Here is a 22,690-nt window from a genome sequence, read left to right as displayed (position 1 = left end):
AAATAAAATGAAAATACAAAGTGAGAAGGTAAGGCAGTAGAAAGAAAATACTTTACTTGCTTACCAAAAGGTTACAGAAGGAACTCCTCTCTGAGAACAGGCTCCCGAGAGGTATATATATCAAAACAATATAAAACTAATTCTTACAAAGATATTTGGTCTTTTTACTAACTTAAAAACTAAGGAATCATGTAATTGGTGGTTTACAAGGAGTATTTTGGGATTTAGACAACAAAAATCTAATGGAAAAATATCTCCCAATGTCGGTAGCAAGCTTCGGGAGGCTTCAGGAGCCATTTTGCAGGAGAAAAGTGAGGTCTGCGAAATTTCGCAGACACCCAAGAGGGCTGCGAAATTATTTCGCAAGACCGAGCTATCTTCACCAGGCTGCAAAGTTGGCTTCCACCTTGAAGTTTCCAGCTCCCTTCTCGCGGCATGGTTCGTGCATCGTCAGAAGGAGAAACACCTTACTGTACAAAAGTGCTGCGAAATTCTCGCAACAAAAGGCTGATTCCGCAACACTTTAGAGTGACTGGCTTGTAATGGATGCAACTTCTTCGTTTCAACTCCGAATCGCGCACCGTTTGAAGCATTGGATTGTTGACTTCCTGAGCTTTGAAATGGTATATAGCTTGCATCATTTGGACTTCAGAAAGTGCTCCAAAAGTGGCTGCTACGACTGTCATCAAGAATAGGCTTCATGACAGATTCTCTTTGCTTTTTCTCCTTGCAATCCGGATTCACTCTTGGCAATTGAATTCTAAGCTTTGCCCAAGATTCCTCATAGCTCTCCTCATTCTTGACTTGCTTTGGTGATCAAAATACTAACAAAAACACCAAAACTTACACAAAGTGATCAAAATTGCTTTAAAGGATCCTTAACATGCCAATTGAGTTAAAAGGCCTAAACTACTACTCAAAAGTGTTAAAAAGGATTAATTAAAGGCTATCAAATAGCACTTTTTGAGTAGTAATCACTCATCAGAATCATTAGCATCGTGGCGGGCGGAATCGAAATGGCATGTGGCAAGGTCAGGATAACGTTTAACCAGATACAGTGCTACATCTGCATATTATGAAATTGTACATGGGAACCCGGCAGTAATTCATATCAAGAAAATAGATAGGGGATGGTAAATATAGCTCACCATGAAACCCCACCATTAGTGCTCTGCGCAGAAGTTCGATTCCAGGCAAATTTGAGAAAGGATATGGATGTTTATCATCTCTGGTGACGCTTAATAAATATAAAGTCAGCTCTTTATGACCATACCTAATAGCGCTGTGAAGAGGTGCAAAATTGTCGCGTTGGCAGATATTGGGCAAGCTTGGGTTTTTGTTCACTAACAACTTGACTGCTTTTATATTGCCAGCCCTTGCAGCGTTGAAAAGGGCAGTGGCGCCATCAGAATCCTGCAGAGCCAGTGCCTCACTTGGCATAAACTTAACCAACTTCTCCACGAAACCCATTCTGGCCTCTCCTAACTCAACTGCTATGTGAAGCATTCGGGAATCATCTGTTCCGATCGGGGCGGAGAATGATCGTGGATCATCCTTCAATAATTTTGAAGCACTTTCCCAGTCACCATTGAGCACAGCTTTGTACAGTTCCAAGTAATAGAATTCTGCAGTCACAAAACCAAAAGATGTATAGGTCAGCCTAGATTTCCCTGATATGTATAATTCTTCAACGTTCATAACATCCTAATACTAAAATTATTTTTTTAAAAATAAATCATTTAAGTTATGTTTGGTTCTTAGAAAATTTGACAAAAAATACAAAGGAAAGAAAGTAAATTGAAAAAATAGAAGGTAAGAAAAAGTGAAATAAAATACATCTAAAATCAATAAATTAATTATTTTTATATGCTACTCATTTCACTTATTTTAATTATTCAATATAAAAATTAAATATTTTAAAATTTCATTTTCCTTGATATCTTTTCTTTGCTAATTATTTTCTTGGACTTCTTTGTTTACCTCTAATCAACATCTTTATATCTTTCAATAATAGTTTGAACCTCCAATAAACTACACTTCTACTTGTATACTAATTATGCCCAAAATACACGGAAATGGACATGAACATGGCTTTCAGCATCTTACCGGAGCTGCTAGTCCTTCGCAAAGATGAAGATGAAACCACTGAAACATATTCATTGGTAAGGTGTGCCGTGTCGATGGTAGTAGTTCTTTTCAATGATGAAGTGGAAGAGACTGGGGCATATTCATCAGTATCCTGCGCCATATTGATGAAGTGGATATTGTTTGGGCTGGCATCGCTTACCGAGAGTGGTAATGAAGAGGAAGCCATTACAGTGAACTCCTCATCATGCTCAGCAATGTCCATGTTACTGTTTTTAGGACTGTTTGCGCTGTTGTCATTTCTAAGACGTAGTGAAGAAGAAGAAGCCTTTACAACAAATTCCTTATCGTGATTATAGTCATTGCCATGTTTAGCGAAGTTATTCTAATTTGTAACAGAAAACCTAAACAAAATCTGCAGTTGACAAAGGTCAAAATTAAATTACCTCGCAGATGGATTTGTTATCCATGATAGAAGATTATATTCAACTATATCGAGGCAGAGAAGATACTCTCATCCAAGGAGAGACAACAGCAGCCCTTTTTCCCACTGTCTGCAAAAGATACAGGAAATGGGCCAGGAACCATTGAAGCATAAGAGGTGCAATGATAGAGTCTTCCAAGTCAACTTTATTTAGTTGAGTATTGGGTAAGGAGTAGATAGCGTTGAAACGCTGACTGGTGGATGGCAGTCATTCAAAATAAACAAAGAAAATTAGGGGTAACTTTGAGCTGTTTGTTTTCGCATGATTTCTTCTGACTGTGTTGCTGGGCATTATTAGGTCTTTTCTTTTGCTTTTTCTTTTTAATTTTTCATGTTTTATTTTAAGATGATATCCAGAAGTAGTAGGTATGGTATATAGTCAATGGTATATGTTTTATTATCGAGCCATGCTTGGTTACCGAAATTTACTCTAAGGTATCATACAGACATTGCTATGATAGTTTACAATAACCGGTTATATAAAATCTGTTAAAATATTTTATATAATTAACTTTTTGGATTTTTATTTATTAAAATAAATAAAAATTAGGAAAAAATATTTTTGTAAAATGATAAAGTTTAAAAAAAACGATAAACTTTTTGTAAAATATAGAAAAGGATACAAGGCTATTAAATCATAATTACATGATAACCTTTTAGTATTTCAATCTTTGAATTCTTTTGGAGATTATTTCCATAAATTCCACATTCCCAAAACAATGATAATCTTTACACAATATTATTGTCATAAAAAATAAAATTTTCAAAAAATTTAGAGATTACAAAGAATATAAGGATACAAAGAATGTGAGGATTGTCATATTTTTCATACCCTCCTCACATTCTTCATGCCCGACCCATTTGAATATTTGAATATTTTAATTTTTTTCAAACATTATTTACTTCAATTGCAAGTGTAATTAGTGTTTTTACACAATATTATTGTCAAATGAAGTAAAAATAAATAAAATTAAAATATATAAAAATTAAAATTAGAATTAAAATTTTCAAAAAAATTAGAGGGTACAAAAATGTGAAGAGGGAACGAAGAATGTGAAGTGCCTCACATTTCTTGTACCCTCCTCACATTCTTCATACCTATAGTAATTTTTAAATTTTTTAATCTTTCAATTTTTTTCGAAAATTATTTGCTTCAATTTTAAGTGTATTTAGTCTTTTTACACAATATTATTGTCGAGTGAAGTGAAAAAAAAAACATATAATTCAAATTTTCAAAAAAATTAAAGAGTACAAAAAATGTCAAAAGGGTATGAAGAATGTGAAGAGGGTGCATGAAATGTGATGGTATAAGAAATGAAAAAACAAAATTCTCATACCCTTTTAACATTTCTTGTACCATCCTCACATTCTTTGTACCTTCACCAACTTTTGAATATTTTAATCTTTTAATTTTAACTCATTTGACCCTTATAAACCACATCATCAAGAAATATGAACTCAAAGCAAGAACCATTGGGACCCATAGGAGAACTGACTCTCTTAGAATCAAATTCTGAAATTGATTCAACATCTCACTACAAAGAGTCAACTGCACTTTAGTACCCTATGTATACTACAACAAGACACCAAATACTTGGGTTTGTGTTCTATTATCTATTGCATGCAAACTCTCCATAAACCGATGTCTGTAATCTAATAAGGTAGTGTTGTCACCTATCAAAATTACCCCTGAAATCCTTTAGTTACAGATCTCACTTATTATGTGATCAAATGACATACTCTATCTCCAATGAGCATATGTCAAATTCCACTAAAGGAATTACTATGGCAATAGATTTCATGATCACATGTCCTCTAGATCACCCAAGAGGACATATTGTCTCAATCCCATAAGATATCATGGTGCCTCTATTGAGAATACCTATTGTCATCAACCTCCATCAACAGTGACCCAATTCATAAGAATATATGACCACTTTAGGCTTTCACTCATAGGTTAAAGTCTTCTATTAATTTTGGCACAAACTCAATATCCTCTAAGGTTGAAAGTCTATGCAGTATAGTAGCTTGGTGAATCATGAAAATTGATAGCCTTGCGTCATGATTCACTATAGGTTCTATCTAGTGTGCATCACATACACTAATACACTCATCATAGGAAACTCATCCCAATGGCCAAGACTAGTCGTCCCTCCAATTAGGAGGTAGTGCACTATAGTCTCGATTGGATTGCCCAAATTCATGAACCAACTGTGGACAACTTACCTACTTACAAGGAATCCATGACTTATACTTTTATGTAACTCCTAATGTACCCAAATCATGTACAATGTAAGAAACATGGGTTGAATGCTCAAATCAATGTCAATATACTATAGGGATAACAACGGGATAGTTAAGTTAACTTTGTTATATCATGTCTTACTTAGTTAAGTCTAACTTTATTACATCATGTCTTGCTTTTAAGGGCTCAATTCGAACAAACTCCTACTAGCCCCAAAAGTAGACTAGGTACTGTAGAAAAAATCTACTCTATAGTTACGTCACCTTTTTATACCATCCCACAACAAGGTATCACTTGTTTTTCTATATGTTCCCTCTTATAGTGGTACTTTAGTTCTTTGGACTATGCCACCATCCCAAATAACAGTATCCTAGACAATATAGACAATATAAATACCGATAAGCCAAAAGGCTTCCTTTGTTGCTATAGAAGTAACAAAAACCACTTAGAGTGTACACATTCCAATCTATATTATTCTTTGCCTTATTCCTTATCATATAGTCTTCATAAAAAATTTGACTTTGTGTTAACAAATATCTTTTGATGATCCTAACTATAGAGGTAATAACCCAAAAATCCTCTTATATATCCTATAAACTGATATACCTCTTAAGAAAAAAGGTAATCACCTTTTTAAAAAATGGTAGGTAAAATATACTTAATACATACCTTCAACCTTTTGCTTGTTTTACATTTTGGTCTCTTATATTTGAAATCCATCATTTTACCCATTCAAACTTGTCAAAAAGCAACAATTCAATTTCATTTGCAAACCATTTTTAAATTATAAAAAGGATCCTTTTTTTTTTTTTTTTTTTTATGCATTCTTGTTTGAACATTGGTTTGAATTTAGGTAAAACCAATTTTGAATTGATAGCCTTGGGTAGTATTTCCCAAATGTCTTTAAAATATGGCAACCACCAATTTTGATTTTTTATTATGTTTGCACACTTCTTATGATTTTTTTTCATGCGATTATGAACAAATGGATTATTTATTTATTTATTTATTATATTTCACCCTTAACTTAACAGTCTATTTCTCCACCTTGAAGAGGATAAAATATTGCTATTTAACAAGTTTAAGGAGTGAAGTGTTACTTCTTTAACAAGTTGGAGGTTGGATTTTGAATATAAGTGGATAAAATAAAACAAATGCAAACTTGTAGACCCTTCATTTTGTCCTCTTAGCACATGTCCTATTAAGTGTTCATTCAATACTTCATAGCAACTTCCTACTGGCCCATTACTACTCATACACCTTATCTTTTTTTGAGCCACCTTGAAGACTATGGATGAGGATTTATCTAGCCCCTCACTGTGACCCTTGGCAGTTCTGAATTAGACTTAGGATTTTTTTTTTTTTTAAGATAGCTCTTTTAGATACACTTTTAGGATAGCATACTTAGGCATGTTTAGGTCATTTAGACAATTTCCCGATTGCCCTATGTCACTTAAGCATTGTTCTAATCATCGTAGGCACTTAGACACCATTTAGGTTACCCGGCCCATTAGGCACCACCTAGGCCCATTAAGACTCATTAGGCCCACTTAGGTCACTTAAGCCCACTTAGGCACACTTGGCCCATTAGGCACCACCTTAGGCCCATCTATGCTCACTTAAGCCTATTTAGGTTACTTAGACCCATTTGGACATCCCTACCCCCCTTAAGACTCATTAGGCCCACCTGGGTCACTTAGGCCCACTTGACCCATTAGGCATTCTTAGCATTACTTGTATGACTTGCATGGTTGCATGGTTTGCATGGCTTGCGGAGCTCAATTATTTATTTATTTATATCTTATTTTTATTTTTATTATTATCAATCACTTGTTTATTTTTATTTTATCTTCATTTTCATTTTATTTTTATTATTTTTTTAATTAAGTTATTTATTTATTATCGTTTTATCATTTTCTAATTTATTTATTCATTCAATTATTTAATTTAATAAATTTGATGCTTTTGCTAGGAAACTTACTATTGGATAAGGAAAGTGAAACTCTCCTTGGAAGACATTTTTGGGGAGTTTGAAATTCTAAGGATTTGTTTTCATGAGGAAGATATGGAGATGACATTGGAGTTTAAGGAAAGTGGGACTCTCCTTGGAAGACGTTTTGGAGGAGTTTGAAAATTTGAGGATTTGTTTTGGTGAGGAAGATATGGAGATGGCATTGGAGTTTAAGGAAAGTGGAACTCTCCTTGAAAGACATCTTGGGGGAGTTTGAAATTTTGAAATTTGTTTTAGTGCGAAAGCTATGGAAATGGCATGGGAGTCTAAGGAAAGTGAGACTCCTTGGAAGCCTTTTTTGGGGAATTTGAAATTCTAAGTGTTTTTTTTTTTTTTTTTTTTTTTTTTTTTTGTAAGGAAGATATGGATATTGGGAGTGTAAGGAAAATTGGACTCCTTGAGAATAATTGAGAGTCCACGACTACATGTACTTTTTAACATAAAAAGGAGAATTTTAAATGAAATGGGACTTTGGATGGAAAGATTGGAGAAAGAAGGAAAAATGGGAGACTTTATAATTCAAGAATGGATTCACAGATGAGGGGAATTCTTTTAGAGATCATATCATTAATAGAATTATGTGGGCTGCCATATAGGGGGAGCGACCATTGGAAAGAAGAGCTCTACCACTTAAAATACACGCACTATAAATTTTTTTGAGGGGATATAGGAACCAGAATTTTTTTTAGAGGAATAGACATGCACCAGAAATTTTTTATATTATTTTGTTTTATTTATTTATTTATTTTTGAGGATATACACACACCAGAAATTTTTTCAGAAGAGATACACGTACCACAATTTATTTATTTTTAGAGAAGATACATGCACCAAATTTTTTTTTTTTTTTTTGAGAGATTCATGGCTTTAAGAAATAGGCAGCATGCACCAGAATATCTAGAAGAGCTTGCTGCTTTGATACATTAGACACCAAAATTTGAAGTGGAGAAAGAGGCCATTTTGACAAGAGAATTATGCACTCATAGATAGGTAAGTTTTAGATGAAATTTAAATTTTTATTTTTTTTTAGCTTGATAGATCTTATGTTATTTAGTTATATTTTGAAATTATGAAATATTAGTCTTGATGAATTTTATTTTAATTTATGTTTTTTAGAAATATTAATTTTCAATTTGATAAACTATGTAATTTAGTTTTTTTTTTAAATTGTGAAATATTTGTTTTGATTGATCTTTGATGATATTTACTTCTTTGATTCTTAGGTTCTTAATGTTATTTATCCCAAGTTGGTATTCTTTAAAAATCCTAAGTGATAGTTTTGATTGATCTTGAAAATTACTTTTGTTCTTAATGCTATTGATTCCTAGTTAGTATTTTTTTTAAATAATAATAATAATTAAAAAAAAATCTTAGATGATACTTTGGATTGGATAGTATTCTTTAAAATCTTAGATGATAATTCTAATTGATCTTAATAGTTGATATTTATTTCTTTGATTCTTTAGTTCTTAATGTTATTGATTCCAAGCTAATATGCTTAAAAAAACCTTAGATAATAACTTTAATCTTGATTGATTTTTTTCTTAGTTCATGTGTTCTTTAAAATTCTAATTATGAGTCATTGATTGATACCATGTTAGTTTGTTTGATCTTAAAATCATTAATTTGTTGTTTGGGTAGTCTTTGTTAAGTTTAATTTTCAGAGGTCATAAAAAAATGAAGATTGGTCTCTACTCTCACCATATGAGTTTTCTTGGATGTCAAAAATTTTACTTTGTGATTTTGTTTTTTTTTTTTGCTTAGTATTTTGTTTCTTATATATATATATATATTTTTTTTTTTTTAAATTAGCTTCTTTCATTTTAAAGTTGTATCTACTGTACATGATTGATTTTGGACAACTAAAGAGTTTGAGTGTTTTAAAAATAGTTTTGAGTGCTCTTTGACCCTGGCTTTATTTTTTGTGTAATTCAGACAATTTAAATGACGTGTATGATTTTTTGTGTGATTTTAGGAGACATCTGCATGTTTTTTTTTTTTTTTTTAATTTGGTATATGCATGTCATTATTTTTCTGCCTAGTTTTGGACCTTCTGGAATTTTTGGGAATTTTTGTTTAAATTTGTTATTTGAATGATTACTTGGCCATGTGGATGATAGACTAGACATGTAGCAGATGTTGTCTAGAATTTTTTTTAGTTTAATTTGCATTCTAGATATTTTTATCATTTTTTTTTGTGAAAACTTCTATTCTGACAACATGCTGGAACTTTTGTACAGTGCTTAACTTATATTTTAACCTAGTATTGTTTGACATATCCTAACTTGGTTTTGGCTTTTATTCTCTAATATATACATAATGAGGATGTTGTTTGATTTTTTATGACAAAATAATGTTTTTAGATATTTGTTTAGGATTTTTAAATTGAATGCAACTGTTTTCCCTCTTTACTGCATGTTTTTGTCTTAGTTACTAACTTTGATACTATAACTATCTAGAGCATTAGTTTAAATTTAACAATGAGTCCATATGCATGTCCTATGTGATAGTTGTTGTTTATTGTCATAGTTATTTGTTATCACTTGTGAGCTAACCTTCTCTAGCCACATGCAAGCACATTGTAAGTTATGCATGTTATCCAGGTACATCCAATACACCCTTTCTCTTTTTAATTCTGTAAATATGCAAACTTTGTTTGTGAATACTCTCGTGTTTGATATTGTCTTGATTGCTTTGATTTATTGCTTGATTATTTGAAGGGATTGAATGCATGAGGTATGTAGTATTATATTGTTAAACTAACTTTGGTGTCTTGTGATAATGCCTAAGAAGCAATCCAGGTACACACCCTAACTCTTCTTTATGATTGTGATTGCCTTTCTTGTTTGGCACGTTAATTTTGAAATCACCTTAGCTTATCTAAGTATCCATAATTAATTGATTAATTACCATATTTCCCTTAACTTAGCTAATAGAGACCTTTTTAGGGCTTAGAGGAGTTCTACCTCTTTGAGGTACCTTCTTGATAGGTAACCTAATCCCTAGACTTAGACTTGGGCTTTTTGAAGACATGTTTTTCCAAAACTATGGAGTCACATTTTATTAGGATTTTTCTTTCTTGTTTTATTTTCCCTTTTAAAATAAAATAAAATAAATGGTGACTCTGATTTTACTAAAACTAATTTTTCACCATTAAAAAGCGAGTCTCGTTGACAAGTAGGAGTGCACGTGAAAAATGTAGGTCCACAAAAACATTGGGTATAAAATGAGTTTAACCTAAATATGATTTATTATTAATTAATAGATATGCTACGATTTTGATCCTCATTTGTATTTTCCAAAACAAATTGATAACTACTTATATGTGTATAAATACACGTCTTCCAAAAAATTGAAACCCAACCCATGTAAGACTTCCCAGGCAAAGAAAGAGAGAGGGATATTTGGTTAAAAGGATTAAAATAAGTTTGAAATCAGAAAAATGACCTCCCCCCACCCCCTCATCTTTATTCTTTATGGAAATGACTCATTTGAGACATTTTCCCTTCTTTAAACCCTTTAAAACACCAATTCTCTCTCACTTCCTGTCCATTTTCCGTTTGTTTCTACTACCTCCTGAATATGAAAGTCTTACCCATGTAAAAAAAACTATAGAGTGAAGTTCTTGTATATATCTTTCTTCTCTAATATTCTTCTCATATTTCATTTTTCTCTTTGTTCTTCATTAGGGATTTCATATGAAGTTCAATAATATTGAAGATGAAGTTGAATAAAAAGTTGTCATGAGTAAGATTTTAGTTAATGTTGTTGGATTTTATTTATTTATTTTAAACATGTTGATTTTTAATAGGTTCCTTAATGAAAACCTTGAATCGCACTCAATTAGTTGAAGAATCGAGGCTTTAACCTTAATATCTCACGATTTCATAAATGAAACTTAACAATAGTTACATTCATACAAACATTCTAACTAAAAACATAACTTTAATCAATTTTTTTTTGTAATTGAAACAAAATTTAACCCTAATAAAAAATAAACAAATGAACTTAGCCATTGTATATTGTGAGAAAAAAAAATTCTTAATTTATATTAAATTTATAAACTGATAATATCTTGAATGAGAAAAAAAAAATGAGTACTCTTTCAAAATTTTTAATTATTTATTTATTTAATAGTTATACCATGATTTGTGAGAGAAAGAATCATTAAAAAAAAAAAAAAAACAAAGAAAGTTTTGATGTTGAGAGACTAAGTTAAGGATAGAGTTACTTTTGGTCTTTCAAGAGAGTTTCAAGAAAGCAAGAGCTACAAATAAGGATTAAAATGTTGTGATATTTCGATGATATATCGAGTTTTGGTGTGTTGGCATCTTAGATCTAAGCAACAAAAGTAATACTAATTTTAAAAAAATTGATCTTTTAGAGTTAAAGTACTAACCTTTAGGTTTGGATGTTTTCAAACCTTAAATTCCAAGTGTTGAAGATGATCTTGAAGTTGTTGAAAGTCTCGTAAACCCATAATCTTCCTCTTGATGACTCAACCTTGCTCAATAGCCCACTTTCGGTGGAGAGGAAATGAGGGTGAAGGCTATGAATCTCTTTTTCTCTAGATGGTGGAAGACAAAAGTTATAGAAATCCTAACCCCTAAGGGGTATTTATAGGGATCTTAACTAGGTTTAAGTGACTTGTTATTGGCTTGGGCCACTTAATGTAGCCCAAAATGGGTCATATTGATTAATTAACCCAATAGGGTCGTCTAATTAATCAATTAGACCAATCAAGAGACCTTGTTCACTTATCCCTGGGCAATCTTACATAATTACTAAAATGACCTTATGCACAAAACCATTAGGATCCATAGGAATACTAGCTCCAAAATCCAATTTTGAAGTTGATTAAACATCCAATTATAGAGAATCAACTAAACTCTAATACCCTATATAAATAACAACGGGACACTAAGTGCTTGGATCAGTGACCTATTATCCACCACATGTAGACTCCCTATGAACTAGTGTCCATAATATAACAAGGTAGTATTATCACCTATCAAGATTATCTCTTAAATCCTTGAGTTACAGATTCCACTTATTATGTGATCCACTAACATACTCTATCTCCAATGAACATATGTCAAATTCCACTAAAGGAATTACTATGGCCATAGATTTCATGATCACATGTCGTTTAGATCACCCAAGGGGACACACTGTCTCTCAATCCCATGATGATAGGATAGAGCTCTTAAAAGCATGACATGATGTAATAAATTTGGAATTCATTATTCATTTAATGATGTTTTAGTTTCATTTTTGTCTACCCTTATTCCATGAATTATACTTTATGAGCATTTTTGTCTGCATCTTTTACATTGTACGTGACTTGGATGCATTAGGAGTTGCACAAAATATCTAAGTTATGGGTTCCTTGCAAATAGATGACTTGTTCACAACTAGTTCATGGGTCTAGGCAACCTATTAGAGTTTGTAGTGCACTACTTCCTAATCGGAGGGATGGTTAGTCTTAGTTATTGAGACAGGTTTCCCACGGTGAGTGCACTAATGTGTATGATTACACATTAAATAGGACCTATGGTGATTCATGACTTAAGGCTATCAAGTAGTTATGAACTCCCTAAGTCGTTTCATTGTGTTGTCTCTCAACCTTGAGAGAATATTGAGCTTATGCTAAAGCTAGCAATAGCTTTGACCTACGGGTGAAGTATTAAGCTAATCATTTATTCCCTATGGATCAGGTTATTATTGATGGAAGTTAATAGTAATAGGTATTCTTAATAGAGGCACCATGATATCTCATAGGATTGAGATAATGAGTGCCATTGGGTGGTCCTAAAGAGGTGTGTTCATGAAAATATGGTCATAGTAGTTCCTTAAATGGAACTTGGCATAGGCTCTTTGAGAGTTAAGACATATTAGTTGAATACACAATAGGAGGATCTATAACTCAAGGATGGTAGAGGTAGTCTTGAAAGGTTGATAGCTTTCATCTTATTAAACTACAAACACCAGTTCATAGGGAGACTGAACACAATGGATAGTAGGTCATAAACCCAAACACTTGGTGTCTCGTTGTTATTTACATAGGATACTAGAGTTTAGTTGATTCTCTATAGTGTGATGTTGAACCAACTTTAGAATTGGATTATGAGGAAGCCAATATTCCTATGGGTTCTAGTGGTCTTTGCTTTGAGCTCATATACCTTATTAGCATGGGTTATGAGTGTTGGATCGACTCTAGGTTCACTTTTATGCATAAGGGTGTTTTGGTAATTGCACAAGGTTGCATAGGGGCAAGTGAACAAGGTCTCTAGATTGGGCTAATTGATTAATTAGTAGCCCTATTAGGTTAATTAATTATTTAGGACCCGTTTTAGCCTAGATTAAGTGACCCAAGCCCTTAATGACTCCTCCTCCTTCTCCTCCTTCATCGTCGTTGGTCCTTCGTTCGTAGTGGTCATTGTATAGTGAGAAAGCTCACCCCTGCCTTTTGACGATAAAGGCCTTTTTTATATCCCCTAGACAAAGAAATAGGAAATGCTACAACCCATTGTTGTTCTTTTGAGGATGAACCACTCTGGTACAGACTATACGGAGTCAATTTGGAGAAACCTCAAGTCACTTATGCCTAGTAGGAAACCCTATAAATACCCCCCTTAGGGGTTAGGGTTCTCATAAATTTTTCTAAAGAGTTGTCTTCCATCCCCACAAAGAGAGAGAGTCATAGCCTCCACTCTTCCTTCCATCCTCATCGGAAGTGTGTCAAAATCAAGGTTCGAGTCATCAGGTAGAAGACTTTTGATTTATGAGACTTCTTTAATTTCGTTCTTCATTTTCACCATGTGGATTTGAATCAAGAACATCTGAATCTAAGGTATGGTTTTTGTTAGCACTTTCTAAATCCCTTCAAAGTTTTAAAAATGTTATTTTTCCGTTGTGCATAGGATTTAAAAAAAGCCTAGGATAGTTATGCCTATTCCTAACCTGATTCGGGCTTGGGAAATGGAGAGATTTTGGTTTTTCTCTTCACATGAGATATTATGGTGCCTATGTTGGGAATACCTGTTGTCACTAGTCTCCATCAATAGTGACCTAGTCCATAAGAATATATGAGCACTTTAGGGTCTCATCTAAACATCAAAGCCTCCTATTAATTTTGGCATAAGCCCAGTATCCTTTTCAGGTTGAGAGTCCATGCAGTATAGTAGCTTGGTGAATCGTGATAATTGATAACCTTGAATCATGATTTACCATAGGTCCTTTCCATTGTGCATCACGCACACTAGTGCACTCAGCATGGGAAGCTCATCCCGATGGCCAAGACAAGTCATTCCTCTAATTAAGAGTTGGTGCACTATAGTCTCTACTAGACTGCCCAAATCCATGAACCAACAACTTATCTACTTACAAGGAACCCATGAGTTGTATCTTCTATGCAACTCATAAAGCACCCAAGTTATGTACAATGTAAGAGACATGGACTAAATACTCAAATCAATGTCAATATACCAAAAGGATAACAAGAGGATGATTAAGTCTAACTTTGTTACATCATATCTTGTTTTTTTAGGGGCTAAATCCCAACATAATGGACCTCAAAATGATATAGAAGGCCAAAATATCGATATATTGATAATTTATTAGAATTTTTACCAATTTTTTAGCATTTAATTGATTTTTTGTTGATATTTTTGTTAGTATTTTAGATCTATGCATCGAAAGCAATACCAATTTCTTTTTTTTTTTAAATTGATCTTTTAGGGTTAAATTACTAACCTTTAGGTTTAGATGTTCCCAAACCTTAAATTCCAATTGTTGAAAATAACCTTGAATTTGTTGAAAGTCTAAAAAATCCACAATCTTCTGCTTGATGACTCAAGTTTGTTCTTAGCACACTTTTGGTGGGGAGGAAAAGAGGGCAAGGGCTATGACTCTCTTTCTCTTTGAATGGTGGAAGACAAAAAGTTATAGAAACCCTAACCCCTATAGGGTATTTATAGGGTTCCTAATTGGGCTTAAGTGACTTGAGCCCACATAGGCTTAGGTCACTTAATCTAGCCCAAAATGGTTCCTAATTGATTAATTAACCTAATAAGGCCTACTAATTAATCAATTAGCCCAATCCAAAGAGCTCATTCACTTACCTGTGTACAACCTTGTGTAATTACCAAAATGCACTAATGCACAAAAGTGAACCTAGAGCCAATCTGACCTTCATAATCCATGCCAACGAGGTATTTGAGCTCAAAACGTGGACCATCGGGACCCATAGAAGTACTAGCTCCCTTAGAATTCAATTATGAAGTTGCTTTGACATCCCACTATAGATAATCAATTAAACTCTAGTATCCTATGTAAATAACAATTAGGCACTATGTACTCAGGTTCGTGACCTGATATCCATTGTGTTAAATCTCCATGACCTGGTGTTTGTAGTCTAACAAGGTGAAATCTATTAGCCTTTCAAGACTACCTCTACTATCATTAAGTTATAGATCCTTATATTATGTATTCAATTGACATGTCTGAACTCTCAAAGAGCCTATGTCAAGTTCCACTTAAGGAACTGCTATGGCCACAGTTTCCATAAACATACTTCCTTAAAATTACCTAAGGGGACACACTGTCTCAATCCCATGAGATATCATGGTGCCTTTATTGATAATACCTATTGCTACCAACTCTCATCAATAGTAACCCAATCCATAGGGAATATATGATCAGCTTACGATTTCACTCATAGGTTAAAGTCACTACTAACTTTAGTACAAGCTCGATATTCTCTTAAGGTGGAAAGACAATGAAATGAAACAGTTTAGTGAGGTCATGGCTACTTGATAGCCTTAAGTCACGACTCGCCATATGTCATGTCCAATATGTAATCATACACATTAGTTCACTCACCATGGGAAACCATCCTGATACCTAAGACTAGCCATCCCTCCAATTAGGAGGTGGTGCACTACAACCTCTAATGGGTTGCCTAGACCCATGAACCGACAATGAACAAGTCAACTATTATAAGGAACCCATGATTTGGATATTTCGTGTAACTTCTAATGCACCTAAGTCACGTACAATGCAAAAAATGTAGACAAGAATGCTCAAATAGTATAATACATGGAATAAGGATAGATAAAAGTGAAACTGGAACATTATTAAATAAATAACAAATTCCAAATTTATTACATTAGTCATGCTTTTAAGGGCTCTATCCTAACATTTTCCTACTGGCCCTCAAAGCATCATACATATAAAGCATACTAGATACTCATCTGAAACTTATGTTATCCTTGTGAGCAACAAAGACTCTCCCTGTCAATGTGTTGGTGGATTGAGGAGTCCATTAAGTTCTCCACAGAAGGCATCGTTTCAACCATCACATCACCTTCTAAACTATCGCAACACTTTGGAGCACAAATAGATAATTCCTTGTTCTCAAAAGATACTTGAGTATATGTTTAACATAACACAATTTTCCTATTCTTATAATCCCTAAGGACTTCAAACCCAAGAATATATTATGCCCCTTCTAGATTTCCATCTAGAACCAAGTAGACAACCAGATCTTAATTGATGAAAATATCTCCACATCGTTCTCAATGAGTAGATTGTCATCTACCTATAGGGTCCTAGAACACCAGCATGCTTCCCTGTAGTTTCTTGTACACACAAGGCCCTTTGATATGAAAATATCTAGTTACATCATATAGATGTTGATATCGAGATAATTGTTTAAGAACACTATCTTGACATCCTATTGTAATATCTCATAAAATGAGATACACTGCAATAGATAGGAGTACTTTAATGGATTTGAGTATGGCTACTAGTGAAAAGGTTTCCTATAGTTGAAATAATGTTTCAAATTATAACCTTTAGCTATAACCTAGCCATATAAATATCAACTTTTCTATCTACCCCTTTGTTCCTCTTGTAGATCAACTTACACCCATGGGTTTTATCCCTTCAAATCCTTCTATAGAAACCCAAACTTCATTAAAATCATAAGAATTCTAACTCTACCTCCATAGCCTTTTGCTAAAAAAGTACATTCACATCACTCATTGCTTCATTGTAATTTATGGGATCGATCTCATATTCCTCTAGAATGGCTCAAAATACTATCCCAAATACATGAATCAGTTTGGTTGTATAACAACCCTTCCACTACGACGAGGCATCAATGTACTAGAAGCAGGAATGGCTAGTATTGGATCCATAGTATCTTATGTATAGTGGGACTATCCTCTATATCATTGTTTGCCTTATTATGTATCATATAGTCTTAATAAGAAATCTGGTATTTGTAGTAACAAACACCTTCTAATAATCTAGATTATAAAGTAAAAATCCTGAAATTCTCTTGGGTATGCTATAAACTAATACACCTCTTTACAAAAAGAGGGGATTTTTATATCTTTTCATGCATCTTTAAAAACTTGGTTTATGCATAAGTAACATTTCCATCTAAATCCGAGTTCTATCAAATGAACCTTAGGCATAATGTTTCCAAATTGACATATTAATTTACTTAAAGACCTTGCCTAAGTGTTAGGACCAAAAAGACCAGAAAAAATATAGGTTTTTGGGCCAAAAATGGTGAACTGGTTGAGGCATTGGCCAACCAGCTCAAGTGGGTTGGGGTAAAAGTCGACTGGTTACTACTCCTTCCCGATCGAGAAATGCAAAAAACCTTCTCTCTCTTCCAGTAGCCTTTCATTCCCGATCGAGGGATATGTCTTCTCGATCGAGGGTAACGGTCACCTGCTGATTACTACTCAAAAAGTGCTATTTTATAGCTTGAAATTAACTGTTTTAAACACTTTTGAGTAGTAGTTAATACTTTTTAACTCAATTGGCACATTAAGAAACCTAGCAAGGGTTACTAATCAATTTTTAACTAGTTTTGGTGTTTTTTGTAGCTTTTTTATCATTGAAACAAGCAAAGAATGAGGGAGAATTTTGTGCAAACCATGGCAATGCAAGTTGAAGCTCAAATACATGAAGAATCCGAGTTTCTAGGCACTTCATAGCCCTTTGCCAAGCTTGGCAATAGGTTGCCAAGCCAATCAGAGATGCAAGGAAGAAAACTAGAGGAAGAAATCCAACATGTAGCAATTTTGCATGTCTATGCGAAAATTTCGCATAGCATGCAAAATCAAGAGGAGGAGCAACTATAGGACTAAGTGAAGGACAATTTCGCACACCCTGCGAAACCACACCATGTGAAATTTAGCATGGTTTGCGAAATCTTCTTGTGCACCGACTCCGTTAGATTATCTCCAGATTTTTGTGTAAATTACTATTTTCTCCTTGTAATCAACCAATGATAGGATTTCTTGGTTACCAACTATAAAGGGGGGTTGGAAAGACCTCTCTATATATATCTTTTTGTATAATCTTTTGTGAGGGAGACAATAGATAGGAGGACGACACTTGTAATTCCTGTAGGAAGAAATATACAGAGCCCTTGCTCTGCCTTTCCTTCTCATTTTGTTTTCATTTTTCTTTCCAGCCAAACAACCTCTGAGGATGATTTCTCAAGGAATGAGTGACTAAGTTTTACGTTTCTTGGAGTGATGGAAACTAGGGGAAGGACTCGGATGCAAAGGTAGGAGTTTTCCTTGCTTTAAATGAAGGTAGATGTTAACCATTAATGATTTTTATTTCAAGGTTTAGCTTTAAATCCCTTAGAATCACCTTGAATGACCAATACTTGGTAAGCTTTCCTGATTCTATGGATGCTTATTTCTAGATCCATGGATGTTCATTAGTTATCAAGTACGGGCCATTGGAAGGTGGTTCAAGGTGAGAATCACCTTAAATGGCCAATACTTGGTAAGCTTTCTGGATTCTATGGATGCTTAATCCTAGATCCATGGATGTTCATTAGTTATCAAGTACGAGCCATTGTAAGGTGGTTCAAGGTGAGGGTCTTTAGTGTTTGAAGCCATTAATGGAAAGCAACTACCATTTTTCATGAACCCTTTGGATCAAATCTTAATTGCTAAATACAAAACCAATTCGGGAGATAACCATCCTTTATGTTATTGTCCCCAATGCGAGGAGAAGATCTGGAATCTCCCCCTTTGCCTAAGGAACCCGATCCTAGTGACCTAAAGCTCCAAGAGACATTCTCTTTGTAGTTAACTTCAATTGTTATTTTTGCTTAACTTAAAATCAACTTTTTCAACCACAATTCCATTCTCTTTAAAAGCTAATTTTCATAAGGAAAAGCATCATTTCATTACCTTCACTAAAGTCACTTGTACAAAGAAAACCCATCCCTGTGGACGATCCTAGAGCCGCTATACTACAATAGTCATGCTACCCTAGTGTAACGTGATTTAGGTTTTATAAATTATGTTGATAACACAAATCTTAATTGCTAAATACAAAACCAATTCGGGAGATAACCATCCTTTATGTTATTGTCCCCAATGCGAGGAGAAGATCTGGAATCTCCCCCTTTGCCTAAGGAACCCGATCCTAGTGACCTAAAGCTCCAAGAGACATTCTCTTTGTAGTTAACTTCAATTGTTATTTTTGCTTAACTTAAAATCAACTTTTTCAACCACAATTCCATTCTCTTTAAAAGCTAATTTTCATAAGGAAAAGCATCATTTCATTACCTTCACTAAAGTCACTTGTACAAAGAAAACCCATCCCTGTGGACGATCCTAGAGCCGCTATACTACAATAGTCATGCTACCCTAGTGTAACGTGATTTAGGTTTTATAAATTATGTTGATAACACCCATCTGGTGCACAAATCAAATGGCGCCGTTGCTGGGGACGAATCACCTACCAAGCATTAAATGCTACAACGGCTAATGAATCAGTCGATCCCTAGCTTGACTGGTCAAGGCTGCTTTTTGGCATTTTGGCTCCCGAGGTTAGAAACCTATAAATTAAGAGCTCCATTTCATTTATGAAAAATAGAACATCTGCATTTATTTGTTTACTTACTTGTTCTTGCTTTAAAAGCTCGCATTCTTTTCTTGGTGCATTAAATCTCAATTTGCATATTTTTTAGTACACCTTTGTGATACATCCTAGTCTTGAGTTGTATTTAAGCCATTGTTAAGCTAGGTTGAGAGATTTAAACTTATTATTTGAGTGTTAAAACCTTCAAGTGAGTAGAGACTTAAAGAGATTGTGTAAGAACCCATTAAAGCTAGAATCCAAGTGTAAAAGTGATTAGAAGCTTGGTTGAAGCTTCAAGTATAGTGGAACCCTCACTCGGTTAGGAGCTTGAGGAGAGTGGATGTAGGCAAGAAAGTGTCGAACCACTATAAAATCTGAGTTTGCTTTCTTTAACCTTATGTCTTTATATTTGTGTTTCTTGTGCTTAAATTTATTGTGTTTGAAAAAGAATTTTTTAAACTCTAATTCACCCCCCCCCCCCCTCCGGGGTGTTTTCTCTATTAAGATTAACCTTAATTTTCTCATCTGTGAATAACTCGGCGAATCATTTCACCAAGACATCTACAAGAAGAGTCTTCAATAGTCATTAGGATAGCTTAGGTGTCAATTATGTACGTAGTATGCGTTAAAGGCATGATGCTTTAAGGACTAGTGAGAGATTGTTAAGATAGAGCCCTTAAAAGCATGAAATAATGTAATAAATTTTTGGATTTTATTATTTATTAAGAAAATTCCAAGTCGCTTTTATCTATCCTAATTCCATGCATTATACCTTGTAAGCATTTTGACCTGCATTTTTTGCATTGTATATGACTTCGGTGCATTAAGAGTTGCATGAAAAATCCAAGTCAAGGGTTCTTTGTAAATAAATGACTTGTTCGCATCTGGTTCATGGGCTTAGGCAACTCTTTAGACGTTGTAGTACACTACCTCCTAATTGGAGGGATGGTTAGTCTTGGTCATCGGGATAAGTTTCCCATAGTGGGTGCACTAGTGTGTATGGTTACACATTGGACAAGATCTACGGTGAGTCATGACTTAAGGTTATCAAATAGCCATGACTTCACCAAGTTACTTCATTATGTCATCTCTCAATATTGAGAGAATATTGAGATTGTGCTAAAGTTAGTAGTGGCTTTAACCTACAAGTGAGATTATAAGTTAATCATATATTCCCTATGGATTGAGTATTGTTGATGGAAGCTAGTAGCAATAAGTATTTTCAATAGAGGCACTATGATATCTCATAGGATTAAGACAGAGTGTCTCCTTAGGTGATCCCAAGGAGGTGTGTTCATGAAAACTATGGTTAAAGTAGCTCTTTAAGTGAAACTTAACTTATGCTCTTTGAGAGTTAAGACATGTCGGTTGAACACACAATAGGAGAATATATAACTTAAGGATAGTAGAGATAGTCTTGAAAGACTTATAGATTTTGCTTTATTAGACTATATACACCATTTCACAGGGAGATTGAATGCAATGAATAGAAAGTCACAGACTTGAGCACATAGTGTCTCGTCATTATTTACATAGGGTATTGAAGTATAGTTGATTCTCTATAATTGAATGTTAAATCAATTTTGGAATTAGATTATGAGGGAGCTAATACTCCTATGGGTCTCAGTGGTCCCTACTCTGAGCTCATATACCTTATTGTCATGGATTTATGAGGATTAGATTAGCTCTAGGTTCACTTTTGTGCATAAAGGACTTTTAAGAATTACATAAGATTACATGGGGGTTAGTGAACAAAGTCTCGGGTTGGGTTAATTGATTAATTAGTAGGTCCTATTAAGTTAATTAATCAATTAAGACCCATTTTGGATTAGATTAAGTAAACCAAACCTTTAGTAGGCTCAAGTCACTTAAGCTTAGTTAGCAACCCTATAAATACCCCCTTATGGGTTAGGGCCTCTATAGCTTTTCCATAAAGCCATCTTCCACCTCCAAAGAAAGGGAGATCCATAGCCTTCACCCTCTCCCCCTCATTAGTCATTGTTTTCAAATTCCACTTGAAATCACTACGTATCATAGATTTCATGATCACAAATCCTTAGGATCACTTAAGGGGATACACTATCTTAAACTCATGAGATATCATGGTGCCTATATTGAGAATATCTATTGTCACCTATTTTAATCAACGGTATTTTAATCCATAGAGAATATATGTCCACCTTAGGATCTCACATATAGGTTAAAGCCACTAAAGACCTCAACACTAACTCAATATTCTCTCAAGGTTAAGACTCCATGCAACATAGTAGCTTTGTGATCGTAACTACCCAATAGCCAATGTTATGATTCACCATAGATCATGTCCAATGTATAACAATATATATTGGTGCACTTATCATGGGAAAACCATCCTAATAGCTAAGATAAGTCAACCCTCAAATTAAGAGATAATTCACCACAATCTCAGATGGATTGCCTAAGTCTATGAACCAGTTGTGAACAACTCATCAACTTGTAAGGAACCTCATGACTTAGATCTTCCATGTAACTCCTAATATGCTCAAATCATATACAATATAAGAGATGGATGCTTGAATGCTTGAATAAAACCTAAATGACATTAATGGATAAGGGAGTGGAAAGTCAAGTCTAACTTTGTTAAATTATGTCTTACTTTTACAGACCCTATCCTAACATTATTGAAGTCCTAAATCCTCCTCTTTAACAAACAAACAACCCATTTATGGTGAATTAGATACCAAGTGGCCTAATAGGATTATATCACATCACCTAAAACAAATAATCTAAAGTTACAAATCCCAATTCACAAACATAATAAAACAGTAAAAATCAGGAGCACTTCAGTAGTCAACGTCAAAATTTTAATGACTAAGTCTTGGAAAATGTTTCATATTTAGTGTGTAATATCATGCTTTAAAAATATCATATTGGATATAAAAAATAAAACATACCTTGATCTATACTCCTAACTTCT

General features: G+C 33.9%; 1 protein-coding gene across 1 annotated transcript; it reads right to left on the bottom strand.

The window, feature by feature from the left end:
* Positions 1 to 974: 974 nt before the first annotated feature.
* LOC104878688 (uncharacterized) lies at positions 975 to 2,771 on the bottom strand. The gene is made up of 4 exons (XM_010649289.3): positions 2,532 to 2,771; positions 2,107 to 2,413; positions 1,149 to 1,625; positions 975 to 1,066 (listed from the first exon to the last, which is right to left on the bottom strand). The coding sequence occupies exons 1-4, from the start codon at positions 2,553 to 2,555 to the stop codon at positions 975 to 977; spliced, it is 900 nt and encodes a 299-aa protein (XP_010647591.3). The 5' UTR covers positions 2,556 to 2,771.
* Positions 2,772 to 22,690: the final 19,919 nt, after the last annotated feature.

This window comes from Vitis vinifera, chromosome 19, assembly GCF_030704535.1.
Source record: "Vitis vinifera cultivar Pinot Noir 40024 chromosome 19, ASM3070453v1".
In the NCBI taxonomy this organism is placed as follows: Eukaryota; Viridiplantae; Streptophyta; class Magnoliopsida; order Vitales; family Vitaceae; genus Vitis; species Vitis vinifera.
The sequence above is the reverse complement of the archived record's forward strand: the minus strand, read 5'-3'. Positions and strand labels throughout refer to the sequence as shown.

Bases quoted from the DNA above. Each gene is read 5' to 3' on its own strand.
- LOC104878688 (XM_010649289.3), bottom strand. From the start codon at position 2,555: ATGGATAACAAATCCATCTGCGAG. The intron at 2,414-2,531 runs GTAATTTAATTT...TTTGTTGTAAAG, and splicing joins ATAACAAATCCATCTGCGAG to GCTTCTTCTTCTTCACTACG. The intron at 1,626-2,106 runs GTAAGATGCTGA...TTGTGACTGCAG, and splicing joins GCGAAGGACTAGCAGCTCCG to AATTCTATTACTTGGAACTG.